This window comes from Aquila chrysaetos, chromosome 17 (assembly GCF_900496995.4).
Source record: "Aquila chrysaetos chrysaetos chromosome 17, bAquChr1.4, whole genome shotgun sequence".
In the NCBI taxonomy this organism is placed as follows: Eukaryota; Metazoa; Chordata; class Aves; order Accipitriformes; family Accipitridae; genus Aquila; species Aquila chrysaetos.
Genome location: NC_044020.1, coordinates 12,149,623 through 12,175,273, shown reverse-complemented (window position 1 = coordinate 12,175,273; position 25,651 = coordinate 12,149,623). Strand labels below are relative to the sequence as shown.

Here is a 25,651-nt window from a genome sequence, read left to right as displayed (position 1 = left end):
GTCTGCACAGCCCTGCCCAGTGACAGTAGCACATGCCAATTCAGCCCGCTCTTCCCACTCAAATCATCTCCTCACCACCACTTTTTCTCCTGGTGCAATAGCAGAGCAAGCTATGCCTCTGTGATCTGGATAAACCAGAGGAGTGGGACAGGCTATAGGCAACGCTCTTGCTCACACATCCTATCTTCATAAACCTCTGGCTTCCAATCACTGGGTGACTGCTCATCCTCTCTTATGCCACTGGACATCTGCAGGTTTCCTGGTCTTTGAGAAATTATTCTGCTCATTTTGGGTAAACAGTATATATGTTTTTGCATTACAGATTGGTTACTGCTAAAGAAGCTGTCTCTGCATTTGGGGGTCTCTTAATGCCAGCAATCCTTAGGGAACTTCTTAGAGACAGATGGGTAAAATTGTTCTCTATCACTTTGCCTTCTGCTTCCTATGCCCTCACAAGTTCTGAAAGTTTGAAACACCGCAGAGCTATCACTGGAGCATTGGCAGGCAGGACCTGCATTGGCAGGCAGAACCTGCAATGAGATTCTTGGGCAAACAATTACCGCACCAGATACTGTAAACTCTGGCCAAGATCCCCCAAAATTAGGAATGAATGAGATGATAGCAAGGAAGAAAGTGTTTGGAGAAAAAGGAGTGAATCCATCAAGACAAGCAAGGAAAGTATTACAGAAGAGGAGGAGGGGCATAGAGGAAAAAGGCTGAAAAGAGGGCAGTGAGGGAGGTGGGGGTGAGAGGGGTGAGTGGGTGGCAGCGGGGTTATGGGTGCTCACCGTTTTCATTCCAACTATGGACTTCTCCACTTTGGTGACATAAGTCACATGGTCCTCATTGGATTTTAGTTCTTTCTGCTGGATCCTCTCGTAGATCCCCACCACCAGCTCCCGTGGGATGTCAGCACCATCATCCACCCCTGCCAAACACAGAAAATGTTGGGCAGGCTACACAAGGAGAAAAAGAAAGGGAAGAACTGGGGGTCCCTGACAGGCAACTACTGCCTCTGCACTGTGCAGTGCTGGGAAGGCTGAAGGGAAAAAGTAATGCTTCACTTTAGGCTGTCTTCTTTCTTGCTCTAACACACCTAATGCACCAGCAGAAGAGACTGACATTTCTGAGGCCAATGCAGAAGATTTCATTATTCCATTGCTCTGCATGGTGGCTCCTTTCCATGTGTTCCCTAAGGTTTTATAGCCACAATTTCACATTCATATATCTTGGGCCACTCAGCAGCAACCCCTGCATTGATTTCATATCATCAGAAGTGCTAGATGTGGAGGAGATCTATGATGGGATTCAGCTGCTCCTCCTGCCAATACAAGCGTCAGCTCTCCTGTTTGCTTGGTGGCCTCCTCCATTTTCCTTCTGTGATGTCTCCTAGGAGTAATACTTTCCTATTACTCTGTCTGCAATACCTCTGTCTTGGCCCTGTCCCTCTCCTCTTTTACATCTTAGATAACTCTCCAAATTTTGCTGTCTGACCCTTGCAGAGCCTGGCAGAAAAGTTTTGTTTCACCCTTCCCTAAGCCAAACACCACAAATTAAACTGCCAGTCTTTCCTCTTTCTTGAATTCCTTCAGTCATTTTATATTGATTTTCTCTGCTTTCCCTCCAGCTCCCTGGTCTGAGATGTACTACCCTGAGTGATGCAGGTGAGGAACTGCTGAGGCATGGAGAGGCATTGTCATCTCCTGGCTCCCTCACCCAAGTCCTTGCAAATGTAGCCTGAATACTCTGTCTTTTTTCAAACACAGGCTGGTGAAGCTAATGACCTGGGCACTGGCCTGCAGGTGAGTCTGGAATGAACTGTCTCCCCTTGTCTGTAATGGGGTGACATTCACTCACTCTAGTGAGTTGTGGTGTGTTACACACTGGAGGTGAGTGATCCTCACGTTGGCCAAATTCATTGTGATGTGAACTGGCAGATTTTCAAGCAACTCTAAGTGTAAGTTAACATAAAAAAACCTTTTGAGTTAGTGCTATCATCTGTAATACAAAAGGGGATGATGGCAGGTAACAGCCCCGTTCAGTATCTCAGGAAATAACTTGAAAGAGGGCCTCAGTGTCACATTATACCAGTCTGAAGTGGATGACAAATTGGGGAAGATGTGGGAGGCTGAGATGACACTTTCTCAACAGCAGTCAGGACAAAGAAACAAGTCAAAGGAACCCACAAAAGTTCAAAATCTAGACAGGGATTTACACTGGAAAAACTTTGAGGGAGCTTCATCTGAATTGCAGATGTGCAGTAAGAGACACTTGGAAGATGGCTGACCTTGGATGACCTTAGGAGTGAACATGGCTTGGAAATTAGACAAGGATTTGTCTAGACATAATGTCAAAAAGGCCAAACAATACCAAACTGCATTAGCAGATCTGAAAATAAGGAGGCAGCAGTGGCTCTATATATGAGTATGTTGTGACCACATCTGAAAAAGTGCTTTTAGCAACCTATTACCAAGACGGGAAGGACTGACCTTGAAAAACAGAAGAAAATTGATTTGGGGAACTGATGTATCAGAAATTGCAAAGAGGTAATGTATGCATGAACTCTGTCACACCTACAGTTACTATAAGTAATTGCAAGCAATTAAGAAGGGGAAGATTTAGCCTGAACAGAAGGAAAATGTGTTCATGTATTCAAAGAAGCAAGGAGGGGAAGGGCTTGTTTAGCACAATCCAGCAGGGTCTAAGAAGGATGGAGCTGAACAATAGGAAAATGTAATACAATGGATTGCTTCCAAGCAGCGAGATCTATTAAAAGATGAAACCATCTCTCAAGGAAAATGGTTGGTTTCTGAGAAGGCTGGACAAATTTCTGCAGAAGACAAAGCTTAAATTTTCCCCTTCCCCAGCACCCTAGAAGACACCTCAAAGGGCCCTCCATGTCTGGCTCACAGGGAGCAACAGCAGCCCAGGAGAAAGGCAGCTCCACTAGGTTTTTGCTACCTTCACCTAGGCAGAATTTAGAGCAGAAAGAGGGCAAAAAAATCAAAGCAGGACCCTCACCTCTCAGATTGCGAATGAAGTCCTCCAGCATCATCTTCCTGTCAGGCTTGATGTTGGGGCTGTACATGTCCGTATTGAGGAGGATGATTGCAAAGGCCAGGATGAAGATGGTGTCCGGGTTGTGAAACTGCTGGACCACATCTGGGTTACACATGCAGTACCTCTGGCTGCAGCAGGAGGGATGCACACACTTAACACGGAACACGGGAGTCCTCTGCTCCAGGGTGGCAATGGCTTCATCACAGGTGGATCAAATTCCTCCTTTAACTCCACCTCTCATGCAAATGAGAAGGAACTGACTGCTCTCTGAAGGCAAATTTACCCACCAATGGCTGAAGTAGACCACTGAAACTTCAGCCTTCTTGTCCTCAAGAACCCAAAGAGCAAGTGAGACTAGAGGACTACTCAGGCTGGTGTCACTATGTAAAGCTAATATAGGAGGTGTCTACCCCAGCCTGCCTTGCTAAGGGCAAAGCACTCCTCTGGATGCACCAAAGGAGCAACGCAGCACCCCTGCAATCCCCAGTGCTGCTCTTCCCGTGAGTCACCAATGAACAGGGAGTCCCTTGCTGGCAGACATGTCAGGACTGGCCTCACTCTGGCCCTTGGTACTCTTCATGCCACTGAACATCTGACAAGAACATGGCTCTGCCACAGCAGTGGCACAGAGGACTCCGTGCTTCAGAAGCCCCACCGTGACCACCTTCTTTGGAAGAGAGGTCCCTGGCCATTCACTCCATGGCTGCTGCATGTTTTCTGCCTTGGATGTGTTCTCTGCTTCCACCTGGTTGCAGCAGCGGGGCTGCAGGGCCCATTCTCTTACCTGAAAGCCTCAATTAGCCGCTCGACCTTCTGCGCCTCCCCCTGCACGCGGATGTGGGCCTGGAATTTCCGCAGGGCTTCATCCAGCTCCATGCCTGAGAAGTCCATCTCGTCCACCACGCAGCTGTGGGAGGGGGACACAGCCTCCATCAGCACCTCCCACCGTGGAGGACGCCAGGCAGGCTCCTTCACTGCGGTGCCAAGGTTCAGTCCCCAAAGGAAATACCATGGGAGAGGCCCGAGACATCACTACAGCTGCCCAGAATATACTTAAAATGGGCAGTAATTTCAGACAAGTGGTTCCTGCATTCTACAGCAGATGAGCAATTCTTGTGCCTAACTATATATATATATATATATGCGTGTGTATGTATATACACCATGACATATATATACATCATATCATACCATATACAGCATATATGTTTACATATACATATACAGAGAAAAAATATGTATGTATTGATATTTATCTGTACCTATACAGATACAGATATCTAGACATCTATATTGACATAGATATTTAGACACCTCTATCAAACCAATATCAATATAGATACAGATCCATATATTTCTGCTTTTCCTATCATGTGGTAATCCTTCACATGTTGTCCATTCCTCCCTCCCTCTCAGCACATCCACTTGTTCACTACCCGCTTATCCATCCTTCTCTTAGCTCTATTCACTGGGCTGTTCCTGCACTTGTCCTCTCCTCACCTTCCATTCTGTCCAGTACACATCCCCATTCTTCGCCACTCTTCACTCCCATTCAACCACTGCAGCAACAACATTCATTATGTCTTTAAAGACCAGAGCCAGCTCAGAGAAAATAGGAAATGGAAGCTGCTGCACAGAATTAACATTGCAAGATCAGCTGGCTTGTAACATCAAGGCTAGGTAAAACTCTGCCATGTAGACAAACACCAGGAGTCCCCAACAATTCACTCTGTCCAAACCCCTATTCACTTTATACACTTCTACCCATTCCACACAATCTTTTCCATTTCCACCATACTTCAGTGCCATGCTTCCCTGTTATCTGCTGGAAATCCTTCACCTCATACATCTGGTATCACTTTTCCTTTCACAGTGATGCATTGCACACTGGTAATTCAGAGCCAATTTAGATACCCACAGAAGGGGATGCCACCTCTCTTGTTTCCTGCTGAAGCATTTTTAGCTTATAAAAGTCCTACTGTTAGTCTCCAAAACCTACTACTACAGTTCTTGCTGTCTGCATTAGTCAAATAATCTAGTTGTTCTTATTCTTACTGCATGCTATTTTGGTCATTTGTAATGACACCACCTTCCCCATGTGGCTTCAGCACATTTTGCTAGCATATTCCTACCTTTTGCGTCCAGGTCATTACTGCAAGCATTAATCACAAGACGACTCAGAAAACTGCTCATAACCTCCCTTAGGCCCAACTTCCCATTTCAGCAGAGTATGTAGGCACTAATGTCTGCATCAGCCAATTCTCTCCCCCGTTTATGATTCCTCTGCTAATTTCTCCACTCTCAAGTAACAATTTCTCATGTCAAATGCTTTGTTGAAGTCTAGAATTACCTTCTGCATGTGCCTTGTCTAGAAAACCAGTTATTTTAACAAAGACAGACACCGAATTAATCTACTCTCCACTGGCTTTGGTATGTACCATTTACCTTCCTGTCTGCCATTATTCTTTCCCATAAATAAATTCTCAAAGCTGACATTCTATCTGACAGACCAAGAAATTCACAGGTGCCAAAATCCCATTTTCTTTAAGCCTTTCTTAAATACAAAGTTACTAATTTGCTCATCTTCAGTCACATGGCACCACCTTGACATTACGAGTATATTAAAAATTCAAGGACTTCATATTTATATACCTTGGGTGCTAATTCTATCTCTCCCCCCACTTTTATTTCATCCTCTGTATTGTGTTTGGTTTGCTTTCTCATGTTGTAAAGGATAAACTGACCCCAAATTTAAGGTTAGGAGGAAACTTTCCCGAAGACAGGTTGTCTGGGACTGTATGAGGAAAATAGAGGGGGAGGGGATTAGCTCTCTTCTGGATCCTTCCACTTCCTAGGATTATCTGGAAATTTTACCAAACAAACCTCTGTTAATAAAGGGTTGTGCTGTCATCAGTTTCTTCTTCTTCCTTTCTGTGATAAACTGGAGATGTGTCTGTTGGTATTTTATACAGTGCTGCAGTTTGCTGTAGGCTGTTGGGAGGTCTTTTGTGAGCTAGGCTGTTGAATGCCATGTGCAGCCTTGCTAGAATAAAAATCTATTGCATGATGTCTCAAATGGGTGAGGGACAGGGTTCAAATGCTCAGAGACCTCTCTCCATTCCTCCATTCCCCTATTGATTCAAGAGTTGAGATATCATTGCTTAACTGGAGTGAATCCCACAGAATAACTTACCAAGAGCTCTGGCTGACCACAGTGTTCAGTACCTTCAAAGGTTGGAACCTCAACTAGGAAATGTGGGGTCTTTCCCTGCACAAACTCCATATAATCAAAATGTAGGAACAACGGGTGAGGAGCAAGGGCAGAGAATCAATGGGGCTGCTCTCATAGAAAATCTTAGATGAAATCTTTTTTTTCCTCTCCAAGAGGTGGACTGCAGAAACACTCACAAATGGTTTCTGGCAATAGCAAAAACTTCCTCCACTGCCTCTTTCCTTTGTTATTTTTATTTTTCTCATACTTATACTCACATGTCCCTTGCGTTGACATCAAGGCATTCTGCTTCTTGGAATTTATCTTTGATAGTAAGAAAAGTTTTTCTGTGGTTGGTCGTTACTGTGTTCACAGCTGCAACCACCTCTGCAGTTGGACTTCTGTTATTATTTTTTAATCCTTTCCAATGTGTGATGTTTCTCAGCACTGACCCCAGTGATTTTGCTGCTATTGTCTGCTTCCAGACATGTGAAAGCAGAGTCCTTGCACACACCAGTGAGACCTGCTGAGGTCAACCTAGTAACCCCAATCCACCAGCATTAAATCATGTATCTTTTGCTTCTTCCCTCATTGATCAATCCTTTCCCCTCCACACAGGCTGCTCTAACACATCCTCCCCTTTGTGTACAAATCTCAAATAATAAAGTCAATGCCCTTGATACAGAAAGCATCAAGTCTTTATTAGCACAAGTAGGACAAGGCAGCTGCTTATAGCTCTTTTCAAACTCAAACAGGCATTGCTACATGAGTTATGCTCAGCTTCTCCTTTTGAGACTTTCTTTCACAGACTGACAGATGCAGGTTTACTTTGTCAATTCTAAGATGAACTCCTGGGACTCCCTTCCATTTGTCTCTCAGCCCAAAGAAGGGTGCTCCCTGTCCTGCTTCCTGAGAAAAGTTGACCAGGCAGAAAGAACAGGTTAGGAAGAAAGTTTGACTCAAGCAAAGTCAGCCTGAGCTTGCATTTGATTTATCTGACAAAGCCTGTGCCAAAGGCCTGAGGAATAGCTCCTAGAGGAGCCATCAGGTACGCTGCTACTTTCTGCTGCTAGACAGACAGAAAGTCTGTCATAGCTGTCTAATATTTTTTGTGAGTAAATTTGACACAGCAAAGTCCATTCAAAGAGCCAAAGAGCTCTGTGCCATGGGGCTGCCATGTTCCTGCTCCTCTTCTAGGTGGCTACAAGTTTTGCTGTCTTGCCTGACCTCAGATTCCTGTACAGACTCCCGTTAACTTTCCAAACGCACGGTGGTGCCTATGTCAGAGCTCCCCTGAAATGCAATGCAACTTTTCTTTGTGAAAACAGAGCAAGGAAGTCTTTTCTTTGCAAGGTAGAGACCCTGGAAGCTGACATAAGATACCTTGTCAAGTGTACTGCAAAAAGTACATTGATCTCATCAGCCTGCAGAGCTGCAATGTGAAAGGCAGTGTAACCGCATGCATAAGGGGAGTGTCTCTCCCCAGAACTGGATTAGCCAATGTAAAGACAAAGGTTGAGCTGAGAGCAGAAGGCTCTCTGTGTCCGAGGAATAAACCAGCAGCTTATGTGCATGTGCCAAAACCAGTGCTGAGTTCATTTTTGCACAAACAGCAGAATGCCTGTGAGATGCCTATTCCAGGACCACCAGCATGTCTGAAGGATAATGAAGCAGGGACAGAGTAATGACCTTATAAAAACTTCTCCTGTTTCAACTCCTTCCTTCTCACAGACTTGTACCAAGCCACTGAATTGAGCTCACAGTGCATCCAGAGATGCACTTAGCCCAGTACCCGCAGGGACAGGACTTTGGCTGTTTGGATCATGTTGCTGAAGTGAGCAGGAAAAGTGCGGACACCCTGCCTCATAAACAAGGTGGTGGAGTTTGCAGGCTCTTGTGGCACCTGTATACATGGGGAGCTTGGTCTGTCCCAAGGCACTTGGCAGACAGGCACCTGACAACTACAAAGAATTGCATGCCAGTTGCCAGGAGCAAAGGGTGGGCTCCTAGTTGGATCATTTTGCTCAGCTATTACCTCTGTGGTGGCCATACTGCCTCCTAGGCTGCAGGGCACAGATCCCCCCAAAAGGGGGTGGACATAGTGGCATCAGAGCTGTGAGGATTTAGCACAGGGCTAAGCATGGCAAAAAAGCCTTGTGGTGAAAGGGTTCAGTGAAGGCAAGAAGCAGCTGTATCGTGTGGGGCTGGGATCTGTTCACCCAAGCATAATGACCTATTTTCAAGCTTTTCCACTCAGGTGACAATGCAGCAGGAGCTGGGCTGCAACTAAAAGCGTCTGTAATGAACCTGCAGCCCATGCTCAGGGAGGGAGCAAGGGGGGAGGCAGCCAGGTGGAAAGTTTAAAACCACAAGGCACAAAGATATTAATAAAAAACATCCCTCATCTCAGCTTCCCTAACCCTATAAGCTTTCTGAAGCTGAACAAGGCTTAGGGTGGACTGCAGAGGAAGAGCTCAGCTCCCTGGGAGGAAGCTGCCCTGCACGTTAACTGAGGCTCACAGAAAGAAGAGTGAGCAGGACTCACTGATTCCTTGCACCAGTGGGCACAGGCATGTGGCCCAATCCTGCCCTCTATGCCCTCTTTGTGCGAGGGTAGTCTCTACAATGGAGACCATGGCCTACACCAGTCTTCCCTTTCTGGGGGATGTTGCACTACATGTATTGCCTGTTTTTTTCTGGGGCTGAATCATGCCTACTTGTCCTCCCAGGGTCGTTGGCAGGTCACATGGCTACTCACTTGGGCATCCACTCCTTCCTAAACAAGAAATTGCCTAGTGTACCATGCCTTGCACCAGAGCTGCCTTGCAAGATGGAGAGCTGTTCCCACTCTAGGCACGTTGGCCATGCAGGGGAGGGTTCTGTCCAGCCTTCATCTTCCCCTCCAAGAGATGCTGGGAACCCTTGTCCCCCAAGGGACAAAGGAAATCACTGTTTCCCTGGGCACCTAGGCAGGTTCAAGCTGCACTTTCAGTCTTTGCAAGCCTGGCATGGAGAAGCTGCTCTTGTTCACAAGTTTGATCTGTGCCACAGCTCTGCTTGCAGCAGGAGGTCAGAACTGCCTAACACATTCTTCCCTCTGTCCTGTTTCCATCACTTCATTATCTGTTGCTCCACAGCACAAGCTGCAGCACTGTGCTGCTCAAACCCTCCTGTAATGCAAGACCCCTATTGATCTTCTGTAATGTCCTCAGTGAGAAGGCGAAAGGAGGCTAGTTTGGGCTAACCTGTCAAGTTCACTCTGCCAGTCCAAGAGGATACTTCTTTGAGAGATAGCCTCTTCGCTGGGCTCCCCGCTCTGCACTTACACTCCTAAGAGCAGCTTTTCTCTCCCTGACTTCCCATGAGAGAAAGAGAAGACAATACAGACTTGACAGACAGAAGAGCTGCTCACCCACAGGGAGAGTGTGTCTAACAACAACTTACAGTCTAACACCAACCAGCCCCTGACTCAGCACAATGTCTCCTCTGCTTGAATCCCTGCCCCTTTCTCCTCTGGCAGCAAATGCACCAGGACAGCCACTTCTGCACTTCCAAGTCCTGCGACCTGAACGCAAACTATCCAGTACCAGCAGCACAGCCAACTCCATTCACGGCATCACTCACATTATCTTGTTCATGAATGAACTGTAAATGGAAGCAATTCCTGAGTCAGAAACAGGTGGAGGGGAAGAATTAACTAAAAGGAAGGGACGTATGAATGAAGGAGAACAAAAGCAACAAATAAACACAGAATGAAGAGTGCACAAAAAGAAATAAACAATACATCTGAGCATGTAATACAAAAGAAAGGAATGAAGAAAGGATGCAAGAATGACGATGTGTCTCCTATTAAAAATATGTGTTAATGCCTTGGGCCTGACTTTTTCAAAGTAACAAAATGATTTTTCTACAAAACTGCTCAGCACCAGATCAGTGTTTTAATGGCCTAGGCTACCTCTTTACAGCTGTATTCCCTGGACTGGTAAACAGGTCCCCAGTAACTCCTCGAGCTGGCTGCAGGGCAGGTTGTGGAAGCAGATTCCCAGCAGAAGAGGCTGGATCTTACTGTGGGGTGCTGGATCACTTTGAGTGGTTGTTACTATGGGATGCTCAAAATTGGTTACAGATGGGATTTATCCCATGTACCATAAAATGCCTAAAAGCTAGATGTCCAGCCTAGCACATTGAGAAAAACAATACTCTTGAGGGACCTGTGTCTCTCCATTGACTAAAGGAATTCATAAATTGATAGAAGACACTAAACTTGGTGGTGGCTAACAATAGGTGAGATAAATCCTACTTTTAAAGATTGAAGCGTTTTCTGCAAGAGAAAATGACGTACTGCATCTCCCTAAACAGACAGGCCTGAGCAGTTTAGTGTTACCAAAGGATGTGTGCCAATTATAGTCAAATACTGTTGAAAATCCCCTGCTCTCTCCCTTGTTCCTCTGGCTAGCATGTAACCTGGGCAACTCTGCCCCACCTCCAAATGCACAAGGGAGGCTGACACTTCTGCAGATGTTTTAAAAGCTGTCCTATTATTTATTCATGCAGTTGGGTTAATTCAACCTGGCTGCAATAGAAACAATGCTTACAATACACAATTCTAACACAAGTTTTAACATCGAGCAAAAGCTAAACTAACACAGCAAGTGGCATCAATAATTGAAATTGCTTTCAGGAGGGAGAGGATGGGCCAGGAAGGCTCCAGGGCCAGGTCTGGGATGTGAAAGAGCAGAGACATCTCCCCCTGCATACCATCTTGCTCACTGCAGGTCAGAGTCTGTCCAACAACTACTGCCTGCTCATGGCCATCCTGCCTGGGCATTTGAGTTTGCCAGGACTAGCAGTGCCTATTCTTCTTCTGCCCACTTGGGCCACAAAAATGACTGTGGCATTGGGCAAATTGTGCAGAAGCTACTGTAGGAGCTATCCTGTCTGCCACCTGCTCTCCAGGGAATACCATGTACCCTAACACTGGCTTGCTAGGTGTGTGTAGATGTGGGGACTGCGAGATAGCCCTTGCAGAGTCCATTCTCGGAACCTGCGCCCGTGTTCCCGAGCTATTTTGATTGGCAATGGATCGGGAATGAGAACCAGTCTAGGCCTTAGACAGCTCTAAAATGCCAAAAGGTCTTTGAGCTGCCTCTTGCTACCACACAAACAGCTCAGAAGTTGTGACCAGCCCTTGAGCTATAGTGCACTGGAAAAGCCAGCACACTGTACTACACTGCCAGCCCTCTTCTTCCTGCAGCATGGACAGGAAAAATATCCAGGATGATAATCCTGGGCCAGAATTTCTCCTGGCAATGCCTTGTTTCCATGTATGTCACACTGCTGGGTGTGCAGCCATTGCCCAGCCAGCTCTCACAAGCAGCTGATGAAAATTTGCTTGCAAAACCCACTAACCATTGCTATCCCCAAGCTCAGAACTGACACAGGAGGAAAGTGAAAGTACCTGCAAACTGCACAGATACAACCAGCTGAATGTATGTGTTTTTTCGTTCCTGTTTCAGAACATTTTGTGTATATTTTATGTCTACTTTTATCTTTGCCTTTAAGGAAGACGAATCAGCAATTTGTTGTGAAGAAGGGATGGCAGCACAGATTGTTAGTGTAAGAACATCATCTGTTGCCTGGAGAGATCAGACACAGGTTTGAACCCAGAATTTAGACTCAGTTGCTTGATATATGTCCGTGTACCCACAGTCCATGTCTAAGATATGTCCATGTACACATAGCTTCAACAGCTCAGTTCCCATCTTGAGCCTTGCTTTATACGTCTGTGAATAGGATGGCAGGGTCACTCCTTCATTGAACATTTGGAGCACTACATTGAGAGGTGCAGTGGAAACTGAGAGTAATCAGCGTGATGGAGTAAGGCCACCTGCTTTAATGGCCCTCCTGCAACATGCAGAGACAAGACAGGCAACCACAACATAGCAGCTCCTGGGCATTGAAGCTGGGAGGCAGACACCAAGCTTTGCAATAGGGCCTGTTCCCAGGAGCTGCTGACACAGAGTTTGTAGTCACATGTGAGGCAGAAGAACATGCTCATTTGCAGGGATGATGCCAAATTTAGGACTATAAGGAAGTGCAGCCTATTGCTATTGCAATATTTCCCTGTCTGTGCAGAGGCTAGGTTTGGACTTCAGCAGAGTATCTGTCAGGGGAAGCAGCCCACACATCACTTGCTGAAGAAAAAGAGGCAATTACTTTTAATTGTATCTCTCAGCATGAAGAGACTGGAGAGAACATGTGTCTCGTTGCTGGCCAAATCAATACCAATACAATATAATACAGTATATTAAAAAAAGAGCTGGACCAAAGGTCAGGTACCTGCAGCAATAAGCAGCAGCAAGTGCAGCAGGAATGAATTTTGAAATCTGGGCCCAGATTTGTCGCTTGAACTGGCATCCTCCAGTCTTTCCCTGGAGTAGAAGTGGTGTGTGTATTGGATTTAGGGTTTCTGTTTGGCTTGGTTCAAGAGAAAGCACTGCAAAATTCAAGGGATATAGAGAACATTTTGGAGAATGGGAGAATATAATAAAGGATCCAGTGCAAAGGACTTCCTGCCTAACGGAAAGGCAGCTCTCACTAAGAACTGTGCTTCTGCCTAATAAAAGAAAGACCCAGCTGAGTGCTGGTCATCCCTTGAAATGGGTCTCTGAATGAGCTTGCTGCCCCCTGACTACACAGGTCACATCACCCTGCACGGCAGGCCTCACATTCACACTCTCGTGCAAACTCGCTCTGCTTTCACTCTAGCGGTTCTCAGGGTGGGAGAGGTGGTGTCCCCTGTTCCTGATGTCCCCTTTTTATCATACAGAGAGCTGTGCTTTCTCCTCTTCCCTCATCTGAAGTAGATCAGGACCAAGCAGGAAACAAAGGCTCATCTCAGTTCCCCAGGCCTATCTTTGCAGAAAGCCTGTCATCTTGGACAACGCTCAGAACAACAGGTAAGATGCTTTTCTTCCCAACGCTCCAGACCCTGCTCCTGAGATGCTGGGGGCTCACAAATTAGCAATGGTTACAACGTGGAAGGCAGAGCAACAGGCAGGCACTGAGGTAGTATAGGTACATTCACAGGATTTTGCAGCCCAAACTGCAAGACTGGAAAGAGAAGAGAGGTGTTTGCTGAGAGATACATGGCTTGTGTGACCAGGAGAGGGTCATGGTGAGAGAATTCAAGGGAGCAATCCAGCAAAGGCAGCCACTGAAGAGAAGCAGGGAGGAAACCTGAGGTCTTGTTCAGAAAAGGGACAGCTCAGCCCATTGAAGTTTTTGGAGTGGGGATGTTCCTCAGTGCTCTGCGACTGCAGTGGTAACGATAAACCTTTAGTAGCATGCTTCCTCATGCAGGCCTCTTCATTACCACAAACAGGACCAGCTTGCCTCTTATTATCCCCATAGTGCAGTTGGACAAACTGAAAAGGCCACCCATCTCAAAACTGGACAGAAAGAGAACCAGGTGTGGAGACAGGATTCACTGCTCCCTGCTGGTCTTGCAGCAAGGAGCAGCTATTTTTCCTCCTCTGCTTCTTTTAGTACTTCCCAGAAAGCATCAGAGGTGCTTTATCTGGATGGGGCAAGACCCCAGTCACAGAGTTTCCCAGCCACAAAACCTCCCAGCATCACTAGTTCTACCACCCGACGGTGCTGAGCTCCTGCTAGATGATCACAGGCCCTCTGAGGAGAGACTGAAATGAAAGGGCTGCTGACATTAAGGGGGAAACACGTTGCTGGGCAGTGTACTGAGAGGTGCCAGAGAGGGAGTAGGAATGGTGAAGTTCCTGCAGAGCGCGGATGGAGGGGCATGGAGGACGGGGTGCTTGCTGGTGCAGTCAGGGGCAGAGGGGGCTGGCAACCCTTTTACAGAGCAGGGAGGAGGGGAAGAGGTTTCCACACTTACTCCAGGACGTCCCTGTTGAACTGCTTCTTGCTGTTGCCCAGGAACTCCCCAATCATCTGGCGGCTGAGGCCCTTCCGCTGGAGCAGGAAGTGTGCCACCCCAATGGGGGTGTCCGGGATGAAGCCTCGGGAGATCAGGAACTGGATCCCTTTGTCTGGGTTTCTGAAAGGGAAGGACAGAGACACGGTGAGTTTGCACGATCTCTCTGAGGCATTATTGCCTCTGTCCCACCTCATGGCTTGCAGCAATGCAGCCTTCAGTATGTGCATGGGCTCCTGTGCGTTCATGTGTGTGACAGGGATGGGACTGGTGAGGGCCAGGAAAAGCGACTTGGAGGAGTCCCCCCCAGTTGCCACTGAGGACAAAAGGATGGCATGGGACCTGCTGTGTCACTTGCAGCACCTGCTGTCACCTGGCGATCACAAGTGCCATCCCACTGCCGCAAAGGATCCTGCTGCACGATAACAGCCTCATCAGTGACTCTCTTCTGCCATCCATCTGCTCCAGGGTCAAAGGCTTTTGTATCCTCCCTGCCCCAGCTTGGTTTGTTTAGGGTCCCTGTGAGGACATGATTAGACTGTGTGTCCCACACAGACAGCACAGGAAATATTAGTACGTTCAGCTGCTCCAAATGCAACCCACAGAGAGCTGTCCCCAAGGAGCGGCGGTGAGAGCTGGGCACGTGGCCCTCTGCTTTAGGGGAGCTGGGGTTGCACCCTCTATAGGGCAGACAAAGGCAAAGGGAAAAAACGCGGCTGTGAAGAGACTTGGGAAACATTGCTGCCACAGTCTACGGGCAATTGAGGCTCAAGACACAAAGGGGGATAACCAAAGGTGGGCACTTTTTCTGTAAAAAAAATAGTTCTCTTTTTCACACATTTTTAGTGCTCAGTGTTGAGTGACACTTTCTACCTTCCTCACCTGAGCCTAGTGCTGGCTGCCTGAACAGAAATCCCATGCTCAGATTTGCCTATCTCTTCCTCCGCTTTCCCCACCCTTAGCTGTGTTGTTCTTCCCTCCTCTGCTGATTTAACCCCTGAGGCAGAAATCTCCGTGTGTGGGTGGATGAGAGCACACACCTGGAGAATGCCTTGTCAGAGCTGGGAGAGAGCTGCGTGCAGCTCCCAGACGGAGGGTTTTTCTCCCTCTGTGGCTGTGAGTGCCTCTCTGAGAACAGGTCTGGTTCTGAGTGGGCCTGACTGCCTGGTTGTGGGAGTGATTTTCTGCTTGTTAGTGTGCCAGTGTCTGTGCCCACATACACAGCTCTTGGGGATAGCGCATGTCTCAACAAGCACACGTTAGTGTGTGTCCATGTCCTGTACATGCAGATTTCTCTTGCACCATACATGCTCATCAGAGCCCATGTGTCTGCGTATTTTGGCTTTCTCCTCATGTCTCTTATAAGCACACATGCTTCTATGTATCCTGGGAGCGGCTGTGAGCCCATGTGGTGACAGGAATGAGTGTGTTTATGTGTACTGTGCAGGAGGTTTTCTTTCTATATTTCAGTCTGCCCCACTGAAGGGTGTCTGTCATGATGCACTCTTGCTGAAAGGAATTAGTGCAGTGCCAGGAAGACTTCCACATTCCTTTGGTTCTCTGAGCTGGTGAGTGGGGAGAGGTAAGAGGGTAGCTTCTTCATGAAAGGATGCCATGCTTCCATCATTAACCCAAATTCAGAGATCTCTGTCAAAGCTCAAGGAGTGAATTTGCTCAGGCAGTTTCCTGGGGTAAGGAAAAGATAGGATGAGATTTCAGAGCACGTGAATGCATGATATGCACAGGCACAGACTGTGACACTGTCAGGTGGTGAAGGATGTGGGTGAGCAACATATGTCTAGCTACAAGGAGATCAGCATTCAGGAGAATGGCCGGCTCCTTACAGGGCCCTCATGGGTATACAAAAAGTAGATGGGCTTGAAATAGTTCTGCTTACTCTGTAATGTCACAAAGAAAATATCCTGGGCAGTGTGGCATCCCTGGGGAGAGTGGCTGGGAGAACAAGTCAGCCCATGAAGTTTATGAACTGGAAAGCTGCAAGATCTGATATTGAAAAACACGGGCCTTCTTCAGGGAAAAGCAACAGTGCACCTTCTGTATTATCACACAGATCTCCTGATTCACCTTTGAAGAGCACAGGCAAAGTTCTCTGCTAAGTGCAAAGGTCATATGGTCAGGACTAAAGTCAAGCTAAGCAACAGAGATTCATAAAATGCACCTCCACCTGCACACTTTGGTATCTGGCAAGGGACAGTATGATGTTCACAGGACGAGGATGATCTCAGCTACACTGGTATGACTCGAAAGCCACTGCACTGACTTTGGATTCACTCCAGAGGAGGTGGGAGCTGAATATGGCCAGAAAAATGCAGCTCACACACTGGCATGGATGTTCAGATTCCAGTAGAGATGGCGTACACAATGCAAGAGGATGTAGGATAAAACAGTCCAGCTGTGACAGCCCTCCTGCACTGCCTAGACTGTAACGCAAATATACTTGCACACACTATTCTTCCATGAACAGCAGCCTTTCATCAGTTTTTCCCGAGATTCAATTTGTTCTTTACAAAATCCTGATTAGCAGTACAGCATCTCTGCCACTGAACGCCTGCGCATCCCATGTACTGCAGCATACAGCTTTTACCCAGATGTGCAGCAGACAACTTCGCTTCCATCTCTCCTGAGCCTGGTCCCTGCTATTTTCTTTAGTGTTGCAGGGGTGTTAAGCACGGCCAGCAAATGCTGCGGGATTCCTCACGTCCTGCTGGCTTTCCCTCTGCCCACGCAGCCAGCTGCCCACACACACTGAGTTATTACAGCAGCGCTGCATAATGAAGCATTCTCCATTCCAGGGATTCCACCCCCTCACTGTGGAGTGGGGATGGGGAAAGTGCCACAGCAGCGCAGCATCAGTGTGTTCCCAGGGGCCTGCTCCAAGCCAGAGCGCTGCTTTCTGAAAACGCAATGCAAGGCCAGATAGACTATGGCAGGTGCTGCTAGCAACGGCAGGCTTTCAGCTCTTGGTCCAGGGGAGCGGTCAGCAAAAAGGATGCGCGCACACGCACACATGGCCTCAGCTCCATGCCCTACAGATTGGTGCCCACATTGTAAATCCTACAATGGTAAACTGGCTCCTTGCTAGAAATTGACAGGGAAACCACCAACCAAATAACTCCAGAAAGCTGAATGGCCTTCCCAGCCCCTTGGATGGAGGTGCATTACGGTGTCACAAGGGGAGCCAGGTGTCCCTTAGGTCCCACGCAGAGCATAAAAAAAGGCTTCACTCCCCAGAGCTACCCCAGAGCTAACACATCAGTTCCCTCCCTCCCTCCCTGTCCTCCAATGTTTTGTCAAGAGAACTGAGCCTTACAGGTTACCACACATTATTTCAGCAGCTAGTTTCAAGGGAGCAGGGGAGGCCTGGCTAGAAAGTTGTGTTTCGGAGCTCCACAGAAAGTCTTCTATCCCACAGGGAACTGCAAGATGCAGTGAACCCAGGTCACTGAATGAAGGAGGACAGCAAAGCTGCTTCCCCAGAACAGACCTGGCACTGCTAATATGTCATATGAATGTGTGCCAGGCAGATTGGGGGAGGAGGAGAGAGTGCAAAAAAGCATTTTCCCTCCTGCTTTATCTTCACATCAGTGCTCATGTCAACTGTGCAGGAACCAAAGGAAACCACATTGGGTGGAGGGACTCCTGCCAAGCATGGCTGAGAATACTGAAACACTTAGTAGCAGAGACGTGAGCCCCACGTCCCCCTCCAGAAGTACACCTATCCCAACACAAACACCAGAATACCTGTGTGGACCTGGAGCTATCTCCATCATAATCATCCCCCACCTGTGTCTGGTGCCTACCTTCTCCCATTCCAGCCTGCTTTTGTTCATCAGGCAAATCTGTGTGTCCCTAGAGCCTGACTTTGATATGTACACATGGACTCACCTGTTCACAACCTGATCTCAAAGCTAGTAAAATGGCCTCCGCAGTTCTGTAAGAGTCCCAAATCTCTCTGCTCTAACATCACTTCAGTTCTGGATGTGCTCTGAGCCCAGCCCTGAAAACCCCTCTTCTAGGTTCCCGCTCCTGGAGTCCACAGCCTCCATGCTACACATATATAAATCATGTGCATTGCCCTCTTATCTGTGCAAAACTTCTGCCTAGGACTGCACAATCTTTAGTCCTTGCTCTGACCAGAAGGCCTATGCCAATGTGTGGCAAAACATTCTTCTAGTATGGGTGCATTATATCCCCAGCATCTTCATCAGGGGACTCAGATGGAAACCAAGACAGCATAAGATGAGAGTGTTATGATGGAGCAAAACCCAGTATTTCTCATGGCTTGTTTTGATGAGAAAACTCTCATCGAAAGGCAACGAGCAAATCTAAAGCTCCTTATAGGAGCTCAGCTGCTTTCTGCCAATCCAAAATAGACTATGTGTCACCCCTTGAGTTAACCTCTTCTGATGGTAATCTCTGGGCTGCTCTGCTTTTGCTTTCACACCTACAGCCTTTTCATAGGATATCACTCAGATGTGTGAGAGACTGAGATGACTAAACCTGGTCTGTCAGGTGAATATCCACCCAAATACCAGACGGAAAATGACAGCCAGAGCACTCATACTGGGCTAGCTAAGCTCAACTATACCTCTCTCTTTACTTGGAAATGCCCCATGTTAAGTAACCAGGGCTGGGTTTACAATCCCAGATGTGCTTGTTCCTTTGCAACAGAGTAGAGCAGGAGCCTAGATCGCAGGCTCAGCTGGTGGATGCCAAATGGACAGCGACTGGGACTGAAGGTTTAGAATTCAGGAGAGCGTGGGCACTACTCATGGGGCACTAGGCTTGTTCCTCTGTTGGGCAGAAGATCAGGACAGCACTTGGGGGACTTTAGGGAAAAAGCTTCTGGGCAGCCAACCTGTGGTCTGCATTGCATACCCAGATGCCCTTGAATATGAAAGAACTTTGCCAGAGGTGGATCTAGACCAAGAGGCTGCCATCATCTGTTCCCGTGAGGCATGAAATAGGCTGGGAAACACAAAAGAGGAAGTCACTTACATATTAAAGAGGTTCAGCCCAATGCGGTAGAGGCGCTTCCTCATGGTGTCTGTGGAAAGTGTGGGGGACTTGCAGCTAGCTGGGTTCTCGCAGTGGTACCTTGGGAGGCTGAGAATCATGGCCTGCAGTGCTTCTTTCGAGGACACCTCAGAGGCTGACTTGGCTGAAGTGGAGGTGCTGCTGCTGCTCAGCTGCTCTGAGTTGTCTGCATTCTCAGACTCAGAGCCTTTGCTTTGCCCTGTCTCATTGCTAGCATCAAACTGGAGCTTCTGCACTGCCATCTGCCCAGGCTCAGCACCGCTGTCTCCTGTGCCATTAGTACTGACATTCACCTCGGTGGAAGTGTGGCTGTTCTGGAAAGCTCTGGACTCAGGTAAGCTCTCTGGGGCAGCCGGTGGTTCACTGGCTTCTCCCTCCCCTTCTCCTGGGCTTTCTTCAGCCTTGGTAGCTTGAGAGAGCCCAGCCTGGGCATTGCTGCTGAGGCAGTTTGCCATGGACACCGAGGTAGACGATGAAACAGAGATGTTCTTGTTGTCGATCTGGACTGTGACATCTCGAAAAGCCATCATGAGAGTGCTGCTGCTCTTGGGTAGGGTATCTGGCAGGAGCCCTTCCTCCTTCTCCTTGTCCTGCAGCTCAGCTTCTAAGTCTTGGTTTGGCTGCATTGAGCTAGCACTGAAGGTCTCCCTTATCTGGTATGAGCCCCCATCTTGCAGTGAGCACATGGTCTTCAGGCTCCAGGTGCTCAGGGCATCATCAATAGACTTGGCCAGGGACTGAACTTGTTCCGTGAAGGAGTCTTCCAGCTCAGTCAGAGCCCCACTGATGGTGGCTGGCAAAGATGGGGACCTCACCAATGGGATGCCCACAAAGTTGTATCCCTCCACCAGGGCTTTCTCAGCGGAGAAGCTCTCTGAGTTCTGGACACGGACTTTCCTCAGAGAGATGCGGCGTGGCATGCGGCTCTCCAGCAGTGAGTTGCGGATCTTCTCGAAGTTCTTGCTGAGTTGGTACTGCCGGAAAGCAGTCTGGATGGTGCAGGCTGCCCTGCGAGATACCAGGTGACCGCCATATTTGTGCTCTAACATTTCGATCTGAAAGACACAAAAACAGGAGACGTTATCTTTTGCTAATTGACTTCTGATGGCTTTCTGTTACTCCAGTTTCTACACTGATTAGTCTGTAATGACTGTCAGAGGAAATTCTAACACTGAGTTAGCTTTTTCCCGCACTGCCGTGCCCCTGATTTCAACAGAAGTTGATTTCAACAGCCTTTGGGTATGGCTGGCTGAAGCATCAGTACTGTGAGCTTCCTCACAGCTGTAACATGATCATGCCTCTTCCTAGACTGCCAGCCATACAAACTGGGGGTGCCCTTCCCTTGCAGACCCACTTCTGATGGCCTTTAGGGCAAGCTCATCACGGCAAATACAGTGTTCCAGCAATATGTCTTCCTGCTCAGCAGTGCTCTGGTAATGTCAAGCATCATCCCTTGTCTCAGAGTGTTACTAATGCTCCTTCCCTCCTTGGTCACCTTAGGAAATACTCTCAGGGAAAGGAGAAACAATTCAGAAAAAGGAAAGAAAAGTTAATTTTTAAATGCAGAAAATGCTGGTTTGATCATAGGAGCTAGTGAGAAATATCAGCTTCCACAGAAGTTAGTGGAGGCTGGGTTTGTTCAGTGTCTTTTAAAAAGCACTCTGAATCCCAAAGTGTCTTCCTTCCTGATATCTGAGTTTTTCAGGTGTCAGCCAGCAGTGAAATGAAAACTACCCAAGACAAGAAAGACTCTCAGCTTTGAAAGGTAAAAAATTCTGATTTTAAATGTTGAGACAAGATATTAAGAACAAGTAGAAGGAGGATTTACTTCTTCCTGAGCTGGTAACAACAAACACACTTGTAAATACATAAACACACAGCTAAGTGGCATCTCAACAGGCTTCAACAAAGCAAGTATGTATGGTAATTTCTCTTCTGTAGTCTAGTATTTATACTTCCTGGTAATCCCCTCACTCTTCCTCTGCAGCTGGGCCTTGACTAACATGATACAGGAGAATGTTAGAACACCTGGTTCCAGTGAGTGACTGATGGACGACAAGTGGGATAGTGTGAAGATGATGGTGGATGATGGGATTGAAGAAAAAAGGATGAACTTGAACTACTTTCACTGAGGTTTTGGCTGAACTATGAGCTAAACTCTACATTGTCAGCATTTCACAGGGCAGAGTGCAAGTGCAGACTGTAGTGTTTATATGTGTCTTTGCACATGTGGGAAAGCCAAAAAAAGGTGAAGTGCAGGACTGGGAGAGCTGGTAAAATCAGTCCTGAATTAACAGAGGATTCACTACATCATTCATGTGGTGAGTATTAGCTTATTAGCAGATCCAAAGGATGAGTTTTACTGACTGCATCCTTATCCCCAGACAGATACAACTTGCCCCTCACCATGCCTTGCTGGCCCAGTACTAACAGGATGAAGGACTGAGCTCACAGAAGATCTGAGTTTAAGTGCAAACTGGTTTTGTATTCAAAGCAAGACTGAGGCATGAGCCTCAGCTCACAGAGTCATGTCATGTCATCTGCTTCCTTCTTCTTTTCCTTTTTGTAACACTACGTAAGTTGCAGATAAAACCATCAGTAACTGATCTAGGTACAACTGAAAGCCTGGAATGACAGCTGTGAGAAGTCTAAATCACCTCTGGCATCTTTCCAATACTAATTACTCTGGAAGTAGGGGAAGACAATATGACCTGAGGAGACGACAGGAAGAGAGGAACAACATGACCCCAGCCATTCTGTCCCTGCACTGGTATCCTGGCCGCTGGACTAAGTACGGAAGGCCTTGCCCACTGGCACCCCAGGCAGCAACAGGTCTAGGGATCCTGCTGCACTGGATGGGAGGCTGCCATTTCTGCAAGGGAGCAGGGGGAGGGGGGCACATCCTTTCATATTTCCCTCTCTGGAAATGAAGTAAGGACCCTTTGCCTTGTGCTCAAACATAAGGTGGGCTTCTGTTTTCTGTTTGCCTTGCCCTTGAATTCACATCTGTCCAAAGCAAGCATCAAAGCCCAGCACTGAGAAATACTAGCTGCTTAGCAATGGGGTTGGCCACTGCAGTTGTAGAGGCAGCTGCCTCAGAGTTCTGCTTACCCCTGATTTAAAAAACATTGGCCTAATACTTGCCCTGCTGCCCTCCCAGAAAGGGTCTGCAGAACTGGTGCTAAAAATCACCCACACAATGACCATGGATTCAGGTTCATTTGCCCCAAGACCTGTCAGTAGGCTTTTTGGATAAACAAGGTCTCTGCTTACCCTCAGAGTTTGATATGGCAGGAAAGAGGAATATAGGGACAAAAAGAGATTCTGGGTAGCAGGCAGAAAGGTTTTGCTGGGGTTCTTTGTCCTTCTTTCCAAAATGACCATCTTAAATCCCACCATAAAACCAGCACTCCTGCCACATCTCTTCAAAGTTGGCCTCCCTGGAAAGAGACTGAGCTATCCCTTGGCCCTTCCCTTCAGGAGGAAGGCTCATGCAGATAAATGCAAATTAAACTAATAACCTGCACAGGCCCAACCCAGACAGTTATTACTGACAACTGACCATGAGCACTTAATATAATGGTCTGGTTAATGAAAATGTAGAGCTAATTGTGTTGGGAGGGAAAGAGGAACACATGGGAAGGACAGACACAGCTATCTGAGGGACAGAATAATAGTAAAATGCAAAATAAGGCAGAAGCAAGAGCCTTACAATTATCTGAGGTTTCCAAGGAGGTGACAGCAACTCTGAAAACATGAAATTCATATGCTCTGATCTTATTAGAGGCCAAGACACGATGTCATTGCTCATCTGAAGTAAAAGGCCAGTTTATCTCATGCAAGGACAGTTCCCGAAAAGGCTGACTTTAACAACTACTAAGAAGAGAGATCCTTCTAAAAGTTTAAAGGAACGGTGCAAGCTGTCAGTACCTTGATAAAACATCACCAGCTTTTTGCAGTCCATTATCTCAGTCTTCCCAAAGGGCTAAGGCATTAAGGAGCAGAACAAGATGTAAAGTGAGAGGACTCCCAACCTAGTCTGTTCTCCAGCTCATACCAGGTGTGCAAGGACAGGTTCTGCATGTGGTCCACTGCCATCCAGCCCTGCCCAAAGCAAGGGGGGTCCTACAGTGTCTGGCATCTGGGGTACAAGGACAGAGGACTGGTCCAAAGGATGCTTTAGAAGACTGGCAAAGCCAGAAGCAGCACCCCCATAGAGAAGTGCCGTCCCCACCCTTGCTTGGTAGGAGTGGGTCTCTGTGTCTCTCTCCTTGATGTAGCCCAGTCATTTACTGTTTACTGATGTCTGAGACATTCACATTTGCTATCAGGTCAAGCTAACTGACACTTCAGAGGAATTAAGGATTTCACGCAGCTGTGGCCTGTTTTCTCCCTCTCAAGAGGAGGAAAGGGCATCCATTAGCACCACAGCAGTCACAGGTAATGGAGATGTATGTTTGGCTTGCTGAAGGAACCTTCTCTTTCCATCTGAGAGGCGAGAAAGGCCAGACATGATTGGCCTTCTCTCACTCCTAATAAACCCTATGAATCACAAGTAATTGCCTACTTAAAGCTACTCTTCTCTAGGGAATGATCCGACAGCCGGTGCCAAAGGAAGGGAAAAGCAGGAGGGGGGTTGGTGGGGATTTCAAAGAATAATTAGCGTAATACATTTCTGGGCCTCAATATGAACACTCAGTCTGAGCAATTCAGGCCTTGTGGCTGAATTAGAAATGCTGGGAAATATCCATTGCCATGAGGGATTGCACATGAAGGGAGCTTTAACAAGGTCAGCCTAAGGCAAGCCAAAGTGCCAGGCCTGGATATGGCCAAACATTTGAGGTGCACACCCCATGGCTTTGTTGCCTATAGGCAAAAATTCATAAATCTGCCAGGAGAACGGGCCTGATCTTATTCTCAGTTAGCACTGGTTTTCCACCCAGGTTGCCACTGAGCATGGCAATATGCCATCACGTTAGCAAGAAGAGAATCAGGCTCAGTAACAGAATCTGAGTCACTCAAGTCAATGCATGCATTGTAAAAAATAAAAAAAAGACATACAGAGCATACGTTCTCTATCACCCATTCTTAATGCCTCTCCCTCCCACCAACCTTTCACAGTAGAAGGACATTGCTATAAGAGACATGTGTTAATGGGATGTTTTCCTTTATCCAAAGGACATCTGCTGCCCTTCAGCACAGCGGAAGAGTATGTACAACTGAAAGCATGTTCCTCTCTCCTGTGATCCCCTCCATTTTCCCAACGTTACAATAGAGTCTAAACATAGGGGAACTTTAGCACTTGGGTTTCCTTTCCAACCTCCCAGCATAGTGTACTTCTGCTCTGCACACTGTCAGCATGCTCTATTTCACGGGATAGAGAGCAAGGACAGCCATAAGCCCACTCACCAACCCTGTAGTATGATGCTGAGGGGCAATGGCCTGCAGATGGTAGACCTGGTAGATGACCTGCACCTCTAAGCCCTGCAGAGGAGGCTGTACGCTACAGTCCCTTCTTACCAGCGCTCAGTCCTCTCCCAAAAGGTAAATGTGACTTCCACTGCACTGTGAAACTAAAAATGTCTCCTTCCACCTGTTTTTCTTACTGTAAGTTCTATTAATGTATTACAATTTGTGCTATGACTAGGGAACTACTGGGACAGTGCTGTGAGGTTCCTATCATCCTTATTCCCATTCAAGAGAACTACCCAACAAGTAAATTGATAGGAATACCTATGAGAACACATACTAGAGTGCAAGACTGTAAGAATTAATACTCTTCACTCCCTAAAAATCTCCCCCTCCAGAACTGGAGGCAATCCACTGAGGACATCCATCAGGGTGGAGGAGCACACATACTGTAAGCCCCCTTCGCTGTGAGAAAAGTGGTTTCACCTATGAGATGAGCTAGGTCCCTGCAAGGTCAGTACTGTGAGGCACCAGAATCCAATGAACGAGTGGCTAACATGTCTCCCTGTCTCACATGGATCCAGGGCAGCTCTGGCCTCTGCTGCAAGAACAGCGATAGCACAACATGACCTTAAAGCTACAATAACACAGGACAGACACTCCCCAGGACAAATCAGAGCAGCTCTAGGACATCTAGGAGGCTAAGCCCATATATAGCAGCCACGATCTGGCCCACCCTGAGGATATGTCACATTATGTTGTGAAGCCAGTTAATTAGTCTCTCTTGTTTCTTTTCCTGGTGTGAAGCAAGAATTCTGTCTGACTATGCAGTATTTTGAGAAAGACAGAGCTAAAGAGCCAAGGTCTCTTTTCTGCTCAGGAATTTATTGGGCCATTGATCTGATATGTATGTTTAGGGACACCAGCAACGCCTTGAGAGAAGTGGCAGAGAGACAGCCCAG

The 25,651-nt window shown here is 47.3% G+C and overlaps 1 protein-coding gene across 4 annotated transcripts in view; it reads right to left on the bottom strand.

The window, feature by feature from the left end:
• Positions 1 to 25,651, bottom strand: part of IQSEC3 (IQ motif and Sec7 domain ArfGEF 3) — a 107,079-nt gene that overhangs the window by 14,003 nt on the left and 67,425 nt on the right. For all 4 annotated transcript variants that reach the window (XM_030040596.1, XM_030040595.1, XM_030040594.1 and 1 more), the window contains exons 4-8: positions 19,242 to 20,335; positions 14,184 to 14,345; positions 3,845 to 3,967; positions 3,022 to 3,188; positions 789 to 928 (exon numbers count right to left, since the gene is read on the bottom strand). In XM_030040596.1, the coding sequence (XP_029896456.1) occupies positions 789 to 928; positions 3,022 to 3,188; positions 3,845 to 3,967; positions 14,184 to 14,345; positions 19,242 to 20,335 (1,686 nt within the window). The remainder of the gene's footprint in view (positions 1 to 788; positions 929 to 3,021; positions 3,189 to 3,844; positions 3,968 to 14,183; positions 14,346 to 19,241; positions 20,336 to 25,651) is intronic.